Below are 14,143 nucleotides of genomic sequence, written 5' to 3'. Positions count from 1 at the left end.
GATGTTTCCCCACTGATTTCTTGAATTGTGGATGTTTCTACACTCGTTTCAGGAAATGCAGATGTTTCCCCACTGATTTCTTGAATTGTGGATGTTTCTACACTCGTTTCAGGAAATGCAGATGTTTCCCCACTGATTTCTTGAATCGTGGATGTTTCTATACTAGTTTCAGGAAATGCAGATGTTTCACCACTGATTTCATAAGCTCTTGATGTTTCTATACCACTTTCTGGCAATGCAGATATTTCCCCACTTAGTTCACCAGATGCAGAGGCCTCACCGCTTGGCCCAAAACTGTAGGGAAATGTGACAGCTGTTTCCCCACCCAGTTCCTGTGATACTGTTGGTCTTGTCACAACTTCCACTAAATCAGAAGTGACTAAAGTGACTTCTGGAAGCCCTGAGGCCTCCCCACTAATAGCAGTCACTGCTGAAGATTGTCCGCTTAGGTCTGTGGCTCCAGAAATGTCTCCACTGACATACGGGATCCCGGATGGCTCTCCACTGAAGTCTCCTGTCCCTGAAGGAAACCCACTAGTCTGCATGGCTCCAGACCCTTCTCCAGATAGTCCTCTGTCTCCAGAAGGAAATCCACTGATTTCTATTATCCCAGATGGCCCTTCTCCCACCTCCTGTGCAACTGACATCTGTGTTACAACTTCCACCAAAGTGGTATCCACAAGAGAGACGGTGGGAAAGCCAGAGGTGAGTCCACTTTCCTCTCCAGACAGTAGGCCACTGGTGACATCAACTCCAGAGACTTCTCCACTGCTGTCAATCACTCCACTTGGATGTCCACTCATCTCGAGCACTCCAGAAACACTCCCACCAAAGTCTACATACCCAGAAGGCTCACCACTGCTGTCTAAACTCCCAGATGCCGTGCCTGATGCATCTTCACCTCCTGAAGGCATTCCACTGACTTCCAAAATCTCTTTTGCTTCTGCTTGTGTAATTGAGGGGGTTGTCACTTCCTTCAAACTGGCATCTACAAAGGTAATGCCCGAAGCCTCACCGCTTCCATCGACACCAGAAGTTAGGCCACTTAGGTCCATCAGGCCACTGACCTCATGTGTTCCAGATGGTTCTCCACTGACATCCAGTCCTGAGGGCAACCCGCTGAGCTCAGGCTCTCTGGAAGGCTCCCCCCTGAGCTCGGGCACCCCAGAATGCTCCCCACTCAGCTCGGGCACCCCAGAAGGCTCCCTGCTCAGCTCGGGCACCCCAGAAGGCTCCCCGCTCAGCTCAGGCACCCCAGAAGGCTCCCCACTGAGCTCGGGCACCCCAGAAGGCTCCCCACTGAGCTCGGGCACCCCAGAAGGCTCCCCACTGAGCTCAGACCCTCCGGAGGGCTCCCCGCTGAGCTCAGATCCTGAAGGTAAACCTTGGGCTCCGCCACAGGTGACCCAGTCAGTGGATGGGAGCCCTGACAGATCTCCTTCACCGCTGGCTCCAATGGATCCTTTTCCCTCCTCTTGCCGTTCTGGTGCAGTTGTTACAACTTCCACCAATGTGGTATCCACAAGAGAGACGGTAGGAAAACCAGAGGCGAATCCACTTTCCTCTCCAGATGACACGCCGCTGACTAGCTCAGTGCCAGAGATTTCTCCGCTGAATCCAGAAGGCAGCTCACTGCTTTCCACTCCAGATGGCATCCCGCTAATTTCTGGTATCCTCGAAGTAGACACCGATATATCTTCCTCTGCAGAAGGTAAGCCACTGATGTCAACAGTGCCAGAAGGCAGGCCACTCAGGTCCCCTGAGGGTAGCCCACTTTCTCCAGGTAGAAAGCCACTGGTATGCAGGTCTACTGATGGTAATCCACTTTCTCCGATCCCTGAGTGTTCTCCACTAAGCTCAAAAACTCCAGAAGTCGGTTCTTCACTCGTATCCAGGACTCCAGGTACCCACCCGGATGCTGAAGATTCACCACTGACTTGATGTTCTCCAGATTCAGTCACCTCCCCTGACACTTCACTGATGGAAGCATCGGTACTTGTTTCCTCTGGTATTACAGTAGCTGGGGGAAAAGCAGATGGACTCACTGGAAAAGAAAGAACGAACAAAGAGAGGGAGATAGGAAAATTATTTACTAAGTTGTTTTAAAGAAGCTATTAATTTCCTGATTGATTTTACCTCCAAACTGATACTTTTGGGATAAAGGCACAAAGTCCTGTGTGCTTGCAGAACTAATTTGGTCCCTTCAAATTTGTTAATAAACATTATATCTTAAACTACTATAAATTAAATATCTCTGGGAAACTGACAGAATATATAATCTTCTGACACAGCAGGATGGCAACAGTGACACCAATTCCCGGCCAAGCTACTGCTTCCTTGGAGGTGACATGTGGAAGAGAAAAAGTTTAGTGCTGCTCTGACCACACTGCAGCTCTGCCCTCTCTAGAAGGCATGGCCTGAGATCTGTTTCTAGCCTGCCTTCCCCATCTCAGATACACAATATTTTGTAAGGTGCTCTGGTGATGCTGTGAGTGCTGGTCTGCCGGTCATTTAGTTCAGTCTTAGACAAAAGTTCAAAAATATACACGTGTAGCTCCTCCTGTGTGTGCAGCCTCAGGCTTTGCTAATATAGTGATAATCACCTAGATTTAGAGGGAGTCCCCTTCAGCAAGGACACAGCCCATTTATTTTGGGAGTGTCCCAATCCTACAACACCAGCCAAGTGTGACCCAGCAGATGGGGCAGCTCCGACCCACCTGAGAGCAGTGACATGTCGGTTGGGAAGACCTCTGTCCCCCACGCTGTCTGATTCTCAGGTTGCGTAGCAAACTCTGTCTCCACGGTCACCTCCTCCCCGGAGGGTACCCCCTCCACTCCAGGGATCACTTGGGTTGCCAGCACATCTTCTTCAAAGAACGAGGTGACCCCCTCCTCCTCCGCAGGTGGCAGAGCTGGAACAAAAAAGTATTGGAGGGAGTTTCCAAAAATTCACAGTCCAAGATGCTGGTGAAGTTCTTCACCCAAACCAGCACACCGATGTGCCCAACCTCCCTCATGAAATCCCCTTCCCTGCGGAGACAAGTCTACATGCCCTGTGAGGGGTTGGAGGGTACCTCTGAAGCAGAAGGCGTGGTGCCGGGACAGCGGGTCGGGAAAGCCCGTCTGGTTGTAGTGTTGATAGACGGTTCTCACGCCAGGCGCGTCCCCCCCGCAGGCGGGACGGGGGGTCACGATGGGGTAGCGGAGGCTGCCATCGGCTAACCAGCCTGCGTAGCATCTGTCCAGGCCCTGCTTCCAGGCGGCGTGGAGTTGGCCAACAGAGGCCAGCGTGGCGTTTTGGCTTTCGCAGTACCGCTGAGCTTCTGGGAAGGTGAACTGCTCTGGCTGGGTTGCGAAGAACACCTCGCCTGAGGGATGGGAGAGAAAACAGGCATGAGTCCCTGCATCCCACCCCCTCCCATGCAAATGTGGAGGTGTGAAGCACATTTTTGCTCCACAGCCGTGCGCCGGGGGAAAGGGGAGAATGTACCCTTGAGCCTGTCGATGTAGCAGTACACATCGTAGGTCTCTGAGGCTGGGCGCATGCCGTAAGAACGCACACCCGGAGAGCTCTCTTTGTCTCCTACGCAGTTACTTCGGGGATTCACAATGGGATACCTACCGAAAGAAGAGAGGAGGTAACCCAGGGTCAGCCTTATGTACCCTGGACTGAAGAACCTCAGTGTACTTGGGAGCTGGACACAAACACTTCACCATTAGAGGTGCTCGGAGCCCCCACCGTGACATGGAAACAAGTCCACTTACAGCTTGAGGCAATAAATACAGACTTTCCTCCATTTCTAGTACATGTCAGGGAAGCTCACCGCTGCAGGAAGTGTACACAGGTTAGGGTAGGACAGGTTGAGAACAGGTCTATTGGCCACCAGATATCATGGCCTGGAGAGAACCTTAGGTCAGGAAAGCTTTAGATGCTGATGAGCAGAGCAGCAGGACAGACCAGAGTAAAGCCTCAGTTTCATGGCTGAATAGTCATTTTGAAAGGTGTCTTCCCAAAGCCAATATAGTTTTACCTGACTGTCTGGTCCCGCAGCCAGCCAGCATCGCACTGGTCAAAGCCAGCCTCGTAGGCGGCTTGGAGCTGTTCAGGAGTGGCGATAACTGCGTTGTTCTCCAGGCAGGCCTGCTGGGCTTGGACGAAGGAGAAGGCATATCTGCTGGTGGCGGCACGGTAGTGAAACACCACACCTGGGGGAAGACAAGCCGTGGTGCGACAGTAGATACAGGACCCCCCTCCACTGAGATGGGTGACCAGAAAGGGTCTTCCCAACAACAATGCAAGGACCAGTGCCTGTCAAACCCACTTTGATGGAGATGCCTCATTCATTGAGCTTCGCTGCCATGGAGGGCAATGTTCTGGGGATCTCTTTAGCCCTCCTCTAGGATCTTCCTACCTTGACTTTCCCCTTCCCTGGAGCCAGATGCACATGTGAGTGCACAGTATGACTGATGCAGCCCCAAGCACCAACCAGCTGAGCCCTTTTCCACATATGATGGGGTGGCCCACAGCCTCCTCCTCACCCCTCCTGTCCTACCATAGTGGAGACACTCAGCCTGTCCCTTATCCCAAACAGGCCTGCACACGTCCAGGGACCTGGATGCCCTCTGTGAAGGCAGAAGCTTAGGCTGTTTTCAGCTGAATCGTTAACTCTAGGAGAAACTGTTCTCCGTGTTTCTTGGACTCCTGGTGACTTACCCATGGGGGAGATGGGCTGCTCAGGGAGGAGACCGACACCGGGGGCTGCTGTCACTCGCACAAGCTGATCTTCCACTGTGAGCACCGAGGCAGGCTCTAGTCCTGGTGTGGTAGTCACCCCCACGACCTCTTCCACCGAGCTCACCTCTGCCATTTCAGTGGTGATGGCAGTGCCTAAGGCTATGGTGGTGATCTCTTCAGGTACAGCCCACACCCCTGTGACATCCCCCCTGGTCACGTTCTCCTCCTCTGGGGCAGTTGTCTCTACTGTGACACTGGTGGCAAAGAGATCCGGCAGGACAGTGAAGCCCTCGTACAGCTCGGTGGTGGTGGGTGTGATCTCAATGGGCTCCAGGGTGGCGATGCTGCCACGGGCCTCCTCCTCCGTGACGTTGTGTGGCAGAGATAGCTCCACTTCGGTCTGGGTGACGGTCTGGACAGTGAAAGCGCTGCCCAGCTCGCTTCCCGTCTCGTCGATGAACTGCCCTGGGACAAGAGTCTCAGCGTCGTCCCCTACATGAGGAGACAAAGCAGCCATCAGAGAGGAGGACGTGGTCAGTCTAGCAAGGTGTACTGTGCTGGTGCTGCCTCCAAGAAGCAGCTGGGTGTTTGCTGGCTCTGAGAGGATCAGGGAAATCATGACGGTCTGGTAAAAGAAGTGGTTGTCCTTGCCCCACTATGGCTCTGTATAACACCTCAGCATGGAGGGCATGTTTATGAGTTAGAGGCAATGAGCCACCGCATGCTCCACAACTGATAAATCAGAGAGGACTTTCCTTGCTCTCCTCCCAGCTCTCCTTCCCGGGAACACCTTGCCCATATCCAAGTCTGCACTGACCTCTAGTGCCTGCTGCAAGGAATTTAAGGTGGCCGGAGGGAACTAAGGGAGCTTGGATAACCTCAACAGTAGGTCTGAGCCGTGGGAGAAAGGCAACTGGATCCTCTCACTCAATGCATGAAGTCTCACCACGATCACGATCTCCTTCTGCTCTGCCCAGGCGACGACTTAAGAGCTCATCACATATAAGCATGCTAACTCCATCACCAGGACAGCCAGGGCCACTTGCTGTACCAAATAGATTCAAACTACTCCCACCGCTCCCCTCCCAAATCACTTTTCTGCTCAAGTCACATCCCTTGGGTGTAGGAGAATGTGCTTAACATGCCACTGAGCAGGTCAGCCTACAGCAAGGACGGTGGTTTAAAGAGCAGCATAAAACAGAACTGGGCAGGTGAAGGAGGGACATCTTGGATATGGAGCAAGGCAGGTCTTGGCTGGGAAGGGAGAGATAATGAGACATGGTCAGGCTTTTCCCCTAATACTGCTTTCCTTGCTCTATTTATTTCCAATTCCATTTTTCTGCTAGTTCATTTTAGCCAGTACCTCTCAAACCTCAAGGCATTCAGAGAATTAGAGATGCTCAGCCAAGGTCTGGCTGTACTCAGCAGTTTCAGATGCATATTCTGAGATAACCAGAAGGCTGTGGCTTGATGGACCAGTCTTCAGCTTGGCCACATAGCTGGATAACTTGAAGGGGTCTGGTAGGTTTTACAGGGCCTCCTGACACACTGGTCATGCTTGCATCTGGGCACAACAGGTCTGTATCAAAGGGGTTTCAAAATGTATTCTAAAATATTGTTGTTTTTTTTTTAAAGATGGCAATCCTATTTGAATATTAGCCTCTGGTTGCCTTGAATAGTCCATACTTTGCCCCCTTTTTGCTGCAGGGAGAAGTCTGCAGTTAGAAGAAAGGGGAAGTAGCTGGGATGCTCTCAACTTACGAGGTGCAATTTTGCCCCATTTCTGATTGCCAGAGACTGCAGCAGTCTCTGATTTATCCCAGTGTGGAAACTCAGGCACATGTCTGTACCACATCACAGCACTATACACATCTACAGGGTCAGATCTGTTCTCTTTTTCCTTCTCTTCCACCTCCAGCATTCAAGATCTCGTACATGAAGCACCTGAGCTCTGCTCCATGTCTCCAGGAGAGCTACCAAAGCTGGAAGGTGTGGGAGGACTGGAGAGAAGAGGGTTGTGTTATACCCACCTCCTCAGAGTCCTCCCATACAGGCCAGGCATCCATGCACTTTCTGGATCCACTTCCTACCTGAACATGAATGGGGGACTAAGTCCTTTGCCAAACCTGCTTTCCCCCCTACTTTTTTTAAAAAAATAATTAAAGAAGTGAGAGGTTAGCTTTGGCCAGGGAGCTCCTGCTTGCTGATGTGTAGAGACACATTGCTTAGTCCCACAGCCCCGATGCACTCACCATAGCAGATGGCATCATAGCGAGAGTCGGGGTGAGGGTACCCCGTTTGGTTAACGTACAGGTACACCGTCCGCACGCCCACCAGGTTTCCTCCGCAGTTGGGCCGTGCTCTGGAAATGGGGTAGCGGACGCTGCGATCGGCCAGCCAGCCTGCGCTGCACATGTCCATGCCATCCTTCCAGGCCAAGTACAGCTCTCCCGTGGTGGCCAAACGGGCTCCCAAACTGCGGCATTTGTCGAAAGCTTCTTGGAAGGTGAACTTCTCGGGGGCGGTGGCATAAAAGACTTTACCTGCAATCACACCATCCATTAGCACAGGATTAAGCTGTAGAATTTAATCCCAATTCCCTTTCTTTCAGCTTCCCACTCCTGAGAGTCTGGATAAGATGAAAAGTCCTGTGTATTACAGCTGAACCACAACCCCATGCTGGTGACTGTCTATGAAGACCAGAAGAAAGTGAGTCTTACAGACTAAATACAAACTGGAGCAAAACATACCAAACCAGCTGGAGCCACAGGGCAAGAGGAAGGTTAAGGACAATTTCAGTTCTGATGTGCTAAATATTTCAATGGATCCCTGTTATAAGCATGGGTGATGGACACTTCTGGATGTCACAAATGGATGACCAAAGACAAACAGGATGGCGTGGACTCTGGTGGAGGTTAGACAGACTCCACCCTCTGTACTGCATTAGTCATTTGACATTAAAGTTGTCCAAGGTCTAACAAAGACACTGTAGAGAACATCTGGCCTTGCTGGGTATATACTTTTCCATCTTTAACCTGTCTTGCCTCTAAAGTCTTTTGCCTCCGTATTTACTGTTGTGCAGTCTAGGCATGATCAAAGCTTTAGCTGCTTCTGTGTCTAGTAACAATAAAAGCCCCAAATCACCTTGCATTTGCTCTGCATAGCAGTAAACATCATAGGTTTCATCTGGCTCGCGGACACCGTAGGTCCTCACTCCTGGAAACTCATCCTTGTCGCCGTAGCAGCGCTCCCGGGGCCAGTGGATGGGGTACCTGGGGGAGAGAGGGTGTGTAAGGAGTGGGGGGCAGGACCCCGGCAGCCACAGCAAGGCTGGGAGGGAGCTGCGGAGCACTGCATAGTGTGGTGATTTATGGCTTTTCCTGGGTTATGGGGAAGGGGAAGGATGATCTGCTGTCCTGCCCTTCCTCTGATGGTCCTGAGCACATCAGGTCCCTGGGAGCACTGGCCAAAGACATCAGGCCAAGGTGCCTCCCCAGTGGGGGATGCACAGCTCGGTATGGTTGAGCCACACTTGTGCATCTTGGCATAGCTTCTGTTTTGTTCAGGGAGGATGAAGGATCAGGATTAAGCCATTGTCCACTCAGCTGTCACCACCAGCTGAGGAGGACAGTGGTCACTCTGCTTTCCGACTATAGATTGCCCCCCTGGCAGAGAACGGCTTGCAATCCACCACCTCCCTCTGCACACCAGCAATTACAACAGCTGCTATTTAGCAACTATTTCACAACTGTTTTCAGTCAGTGGCTTCATTACAGAAGGCCTTCCCTAATGACCCTGCTGTGGCTTTCCTTTCCCCTCCACCATGCATTACCTGACAGTCTGATCAGCCAGCCAGCCAGCATCACACTGCTCGTACCCATCCTCGTAGGCAGCTTGCAGCTGCTCAGGAGTAGCAATGACAGCACTGTTCTGGATACAGGCCTGCTTTGCTTTCTCGAAGTTCAAGGTGTACCTTGTGGAGATTGCTCTGTAGTGGAATACGATGCCTGGAAAACACAACGGCCATCACTCACATGCCTGCTAGAGAACAACCAGCCCCTTTTCTTGCAAAGGAGTTATGGATTCAAAGAACAGATACTACATGTCACCTAGAAACAGTGAATTATTTATGCTGATTGTCTGTATTTGAGCATCTCAAGCCAAGGATGACTTGATGGGGTCCTTTCACAGGACCTTGTGGAGCACATTGGTGACCTCAGACAGTGACTGCCCTCCCATGGTGCTGTAACAAAGTCACAGTGCATTAAAAGCTGGTACCTGAATAGTAGTGTGAACAGTGGGAGGCAATCCATCGCCCAGAACACAGAGCTATATCACTGTCAGAAGGACTCAATACTTTCCTGATACAGCTCTGTGCAGTGTTTTAAATGCATGGTTCAGAAATCAGCCAGTGGGGCAAAGCAGGGACTGTGCTGTTGTGCAGGTTTGAAAGCTGCTGCCTCCCAAGGTCCTGCTTAGGACCAAGGGTGCAAAGTGTCAATCACTGTACAAACACCCAGGAAACAATTATAATCTCCAGATCTACTGCAAACATATCTAAGTCATATTTTTTTGATGAACAGGGATCTTTATAAAGAATGGCTATTGGTACACTCTGGTCTGGCACAAGCAGGCTTTAAGTCAAGTGGAAAATTCACCAGGAGGCAATAAGGGGGTTCCCAGCCTCTACTGTCAGAATTGTACTCCAGTGCATGTGAGCAGCAGTTAGCTGTTGTAGTGGCAGCTGTCTCCCTGTCCTACACTGAAAACAAAAGCCACGATACAGATAAGGACTGTAGGAAACTTTTGTTATTTTATCCACCTATTACTAGGATGGGCTTTGCGAGATGATGGGGAAAGTTTTTCCACAACAGACCAATTCTCCAGCTGAGGGCATCCCATCTCCTAAAATGTTTGGAAGAAATAAAAGGTCTTACAACGGCCCTGTTTCAGCTTCACCCCTCTGAGCAATAGCCCAGTGTATCCAGTACCACCTCCTGCCAAGGATGTCGTCTTGCTGTCTCTGTAACTCACCTTCTGCCAGAAGAGTAATTTTATTGCCATATAATCTGCCATGAGTCATTTTACTGGTTTGTTTAGTCTGGTCCTAGCCTGCTAAAATAAATGTGTGGCTCGACTTCTGCTCACTTACCCATTGCCTTATCTGTGACCTTACTGAAAAGGTTTCTGTCTGTGGGGAGAGCAGTAGGTCCTCTGCCCATATATTTCTTCCTCCCTCCTGCCCAGGCCAGGCAGCAAGATCTTGAGAGGAAAGAGCAAAGGCAGGACCTCACCTTTCACTAGGACCTCTATTGTGTCTTGTCTGTCCTCAATCCCGTACATCACTTCACAGCGATAAATCCCAGTGTGGTTGGATCTCAGCGCCTTGATTTCCAAGGTGGCATCGGTGGGGATGGCAGGGTAATTGGGCAAAGAGATCGCCTCCCTGTATGCAGTGTTGAGCCGGATTTTCCCACCGGTGGCCACTAGCAAGACAACTTCGGTCCCGTTTGAGAGTTTGCTCCATTTGATCCGTGGGGTCAGCAGAGCACTGGTGTCCTGTTCCTCTGGGATGTTGAAGTAACAGGGGATGTTCAGGGAGCTTCCCAGCACAACACGCAGGGGAGACTGCTCAGGTATCTTCACTTCCAGGCCATCACTACTGTCTGCCAGTTCCCAAACAAAGCAACGGTTACATCAATAATGCATTTAATCCAAAATACCCAGTGCTTCCATATGCTCCAATGCCTATATCTGCTTTGCAAACCTCTACCTACATATTCAGACATACCTTTTTTGGTCTAGTCTGCTGAAAATAACTTGCAGAAAGGGAAGTTGCGACCACGACCCTTGTGCCATTGTTGCTTTTGGGATTTGGACCAGTGCTGGAGGTGGGAATGAAGGGAATGAAGGGCTCTACTGCAGTGTAGCTGCTGCCCATACTACAAGATCACACCTGATAGGCTTTAAAAAAGGGAATGCTGAACTTCCCTTAGTTTCCCCATAAATCTGCCTTTGCCTGGAGCTATCTCCCTGGCTCCCCAAGCACAAGAACAGTGAGAGGCTACGGCATAGCAGCCATCCAAATAGAGGAGCCCTGTGTGTACACAGAGCAGACCTTGGGTACACTTATTTCTGGCAGCTGCCCACGCTTGGGGATGGGACCAGAGTGCAGCACATCACTCAGTCTCACTTTCCCACACCCCGGGGCACGTACCTGAGAGCTCCACAGAGATGGCTGCGGTGATGACTCGCAAACACACAAACACTAATAGTAAAGTGGTCATAATTTACCTGCAAGAAACAACACAGGGAAAAAGGATTTGACAGCTGTATGTTCATAGGGAGCCGAGTGCTGCGGCTGCTGCTGTGGGGCCGTGCAATGCTTTCACCTGCCCCTTAAGCCTCCTACATGTGACTGGCAGTGAGAGCTGGTCCTTGGGGAAGGACGCTGTATCAAAGTGCCTCTTGCTTCAGGAAATGAGTCTGTGAGACAAATAAATAAGATGCTCTGCTATGTATAACAGACTGAAGTGTTATTATAGATCACTTATTATATTGCTCTCCCATTCTCTCTCTTGTGATTCAGTCTTCCTTGTGGAGCAGAAAGACAATTTTCCACCAGATCATCACACTTATTATGTATTTACTCAAGAGGCACCATCACACCCGCTAAGCCTTTGCCTCAGAATAGGAGCTGCTCCTCACCAGCATCCTCCATCCAAGCCAGCACTGGCTCTTGGGCCAGATGATTGGATGCATTTTGTATACCTTAAAGTGCTCTGAAGGGAAATCTGCCCTCTATGTGGTGGAAAAGCCAATGGTTATAATGCTTTGGTCCAATACTCTTGCACTGACAGCACACATAAACTTAACTGCAAATGGATCCTGAACTGATACAAGAAATCTCCAGGATACAATTCCGGGCATCTTAATTTCACCCTAAAAACATCCTCTTGGAATCCCTCAATTAGTCAGAGCCACCTGCTACTTCTGAAAGCTTTAGGAAAGGAAAGGACCATCCTCCTGACATTGAATGGCAGAAGCAATACAGGGAGGCCAACTAAATTAATCCTAACTGAATTATCATCCAGTATAATATCATGAGATTTTAAATAGCCACAAATGTTCAAATTGTTTTTGATATTTCAAATAAAAACCACGTCCTCCGGCAACATGGTGGTGTTTGGCATCATAGTTCAGCACTGACTCAGCAGGAAGGACCACGCCTACTGAATCACTGGTGTTTCCTTTGAGGTCACCTGTCCAAATATTGGCTGTTCAAGTCCTGTGATCTAGAAAGATCCCAGATGACTTCAGCTGACAGGGAACATTCTGAGTATATGCCTATCAACCTTGCAGAAAAGTCCATTAAATATCCTCACTGGCACAAGAAAAGGCCAAAAATAAAACCTCATCCTGTACAGTCCAGCATTAGCCTTTCACTTATGAAAAAATTGACCTCCATGCACTCATTCATTTCAACCTGGCACATCACAAAATCTTATCTTTGTGAAATCTAAGTTAATAGAGACACCTATACTAGCAGAAAATAGGGCAGAACAGGGCTGGAAGACATCGGCAGAGAAGCATGGAGGCTTGAATTTGGAGCTGTAGGGCTGAACAAGATCAAATGGACATAGCTCAATTTCTGCTGGGCCTGAAATTTTATTTTCAGGTAAGTGCCAACCTTGGGGGGGCGGGTTGGAAATGGTGGAGTTGTATGTCTGTTTGGTTTTCTCTCCCATTAGGAATGATATCCGCGTAAGCAATGTATTATGAACCTCTTCTGTAGCATGACAGTTCACTTCCCCATTTCCCTCTACCGATGGCTAGTACCAAGACAACTGCCATGCTGCAGAAGAGGTCAAGGTGTTTGCCAGTCGGTACCTGGTCGATGGCAGGGGGATGTGCCCATAGGAGGGCCTGTGTGGGGCAGTGAAGTGCCTTCTGCTCATCAGTAAGCTAGGAGATTGGAAACACCATCTGCTATGGATAAACAGTCTGAAATCAGCTTGGCTAAGCAACCATACCCAAGAGTCCTTAAAGAGCTGGCTGAGTAAATTGCTGGCCCACTGATGTTCGTTTATAATCTGCTCTGGAGCACTGGGGCAGGTCCCGAAAACTGAAGCACTGTGCCAATAGTCAGCCAAGATATACAACGATGAGCCTCATAAATACACGCTAGGTTGATTGATATAAATTCCAGGCAAAATAATAAAAAATCTGATACAGACTTCAACTCATTAAGCACTGAAAAACAGGCATAATATTAATCTTAGTTGAGGCACTTGTATATAAACCAGGTGCTTCCAAACTTGATTTTATTAGTTGGTATGATTCTAAGTTTGTCTGATAAAGCTGCCTGCATGGTTGTAACATAATGTAATTAGATTTTGATAAGGTTTGACTTTCACAGGGTTCCATGATATGAAGACATGTAATGTCAGTAGTACAAGCATTAAAATGGCTTAGCAGAAGCCTAGCTGACAGGTCTCTAAAAGGAGCCATCTGAAGGACACTGATGTTGAAGGGGGTATTTCTAATGGGCATCTACAGGGGTCAGTACTAGATCCAATGTGTTTCCAAATAGACTGTATTTTAATAGAATCAAATATAAAATTTTACAAGGGATGCAGAACATGCCTGACACTGGGATGTTGTGTCCTAGAAAGCAGTCACTCAGGAGACCTACTGCCATTATCTGACATAAAACCAAACAGGAATAACTCTCTGTGCATCTGGTAAGTAACTGGAATATTGTGTACACCTCTGGGTTAGCATAAGGGTATCAGAAAAAGGTGGTGCAGAATATATCCACTAGCAAGGATCTGAGGGTTGGAGGAAATGCCTTATGGGGAGAGACTAGGAAGTCTGAACCTAATTATTGTAACAACACCCACAAAAAGACTGAGAAGTTGACAACAGAGCACAAATATTGTTTTAAGCAGAAGCTGCAGATGCTAAAGGGCTCTTTAATCTAACAGAAAGTCATCACCAAAACTAATAGCTGGGAGCCATATGCCAAGCAAACTCAAATGGGAAACAAATCCCACATTCTAAACAGGGGGTGATGGATCATTGGAACAGGTACCAAGGGAAACAGCGGAGTTTCTGTCCCTTGGTAGCTTCGAATCCAGACTTGAAGGCTTTATTGGAAGACATGGCTTAGGCAAATGCAAGTTAGTGGGCTCAATACAGAGGTAACAGGGTGAGGTTTACATACACAGGACATCAGCCCAGAATGGTCCCTTCTGACATCAAAATTTATGAATACGAATGTATCACTGTTTTGATCTCTGCTCTTGTATTATTCATCTTACCTGGCACTAGGCAGTACAAAGAATTATGTTTGTGAGTATCACACACACTTTTTACCTGAGTTGTAAGATCTAAGGCAAAAAAGAC

At 49.1% G+C, this 14,143-nt stretch overlaps 1 protein-coding gene across 1 annotated transcript in view; it reads right to left on the bottom strand.

Moving 5' to 3' along the window:
• The window catches only part of ACAN (aggrecan), a 29,194-nt gene extending 18,172 nt beyond the window's left edge, over nucleotides 1–11,022 (bottom strand). Inside the window, exons 1-11 of the mRNA XM_075045080.1 lie at nucleotides 10,953–11,022; nucleotides 10,030–10,401; nucleotides 8,568–8,742; nucleotides 7,880–8,007; nucleotides 6,988–7,278; nucleotides 4,715–5,227; nucleotides 4,032–4,206; nucleotides 3,491–3,618; nucleotides 3,075–3,368; nucleotides 2,718–2,912; nucleotides 34–2,044 (exon numbers count right to left, since the gene is read on the bottom strand). Of these exons, the coding sequence (XP_074901181.1) occupies nucleotides 34–2,044; nucleotides 2,718–2,912; nucleotides 3,075–3,368; nucleotides 3,491–3,618; nucleotides 4,032–4,206; nucleotides 4,715–5,227; nucleotides 6,988–7,278; nucleotides 7,880–8,007; nucleotides 8,568–8,742; nucleotides 10,030–10,401; nucleotides 10,953–11,022 (4,352 nt within the window). The remainder of the gene's footprint in view (nucleotides 1–33; nucleotides 2,045–2,717; nucleotides 2,913–3,074; nucleotides 3,369–3,490; nucleotides 3,619–4,031; nucleotides 4,207–4,714; nucleotides 5,228–6,987; nucleotides 7,279–7,879; nucleotides 8,008–8,567; nucleotides 8,743–10,029; nucleotides 10,402–10,952) is intronic.
• Nucleotides 11,023–14,143: the final 3,121 nt, after the last annotated feature.

Source organism: Buteo buteo, chromosome 13 (genome assembly GCF_964188355.1).
Source record: "Buteo buteo chromosome 13, bButBut1.hap1.1, whole genome shotgun sequence".
NCBI classification, from domain to species: domain Eukaryota; kingdom Metazoa; phylum Chordata; class Aves; order Accipitriformes; family Accipitridae; genus Buteo; species Buteo buteo.
Note: the sequence above shows the minus strand (reverse complement) of the source record. Positions and strands in the feature narration are given on the sequence as shown.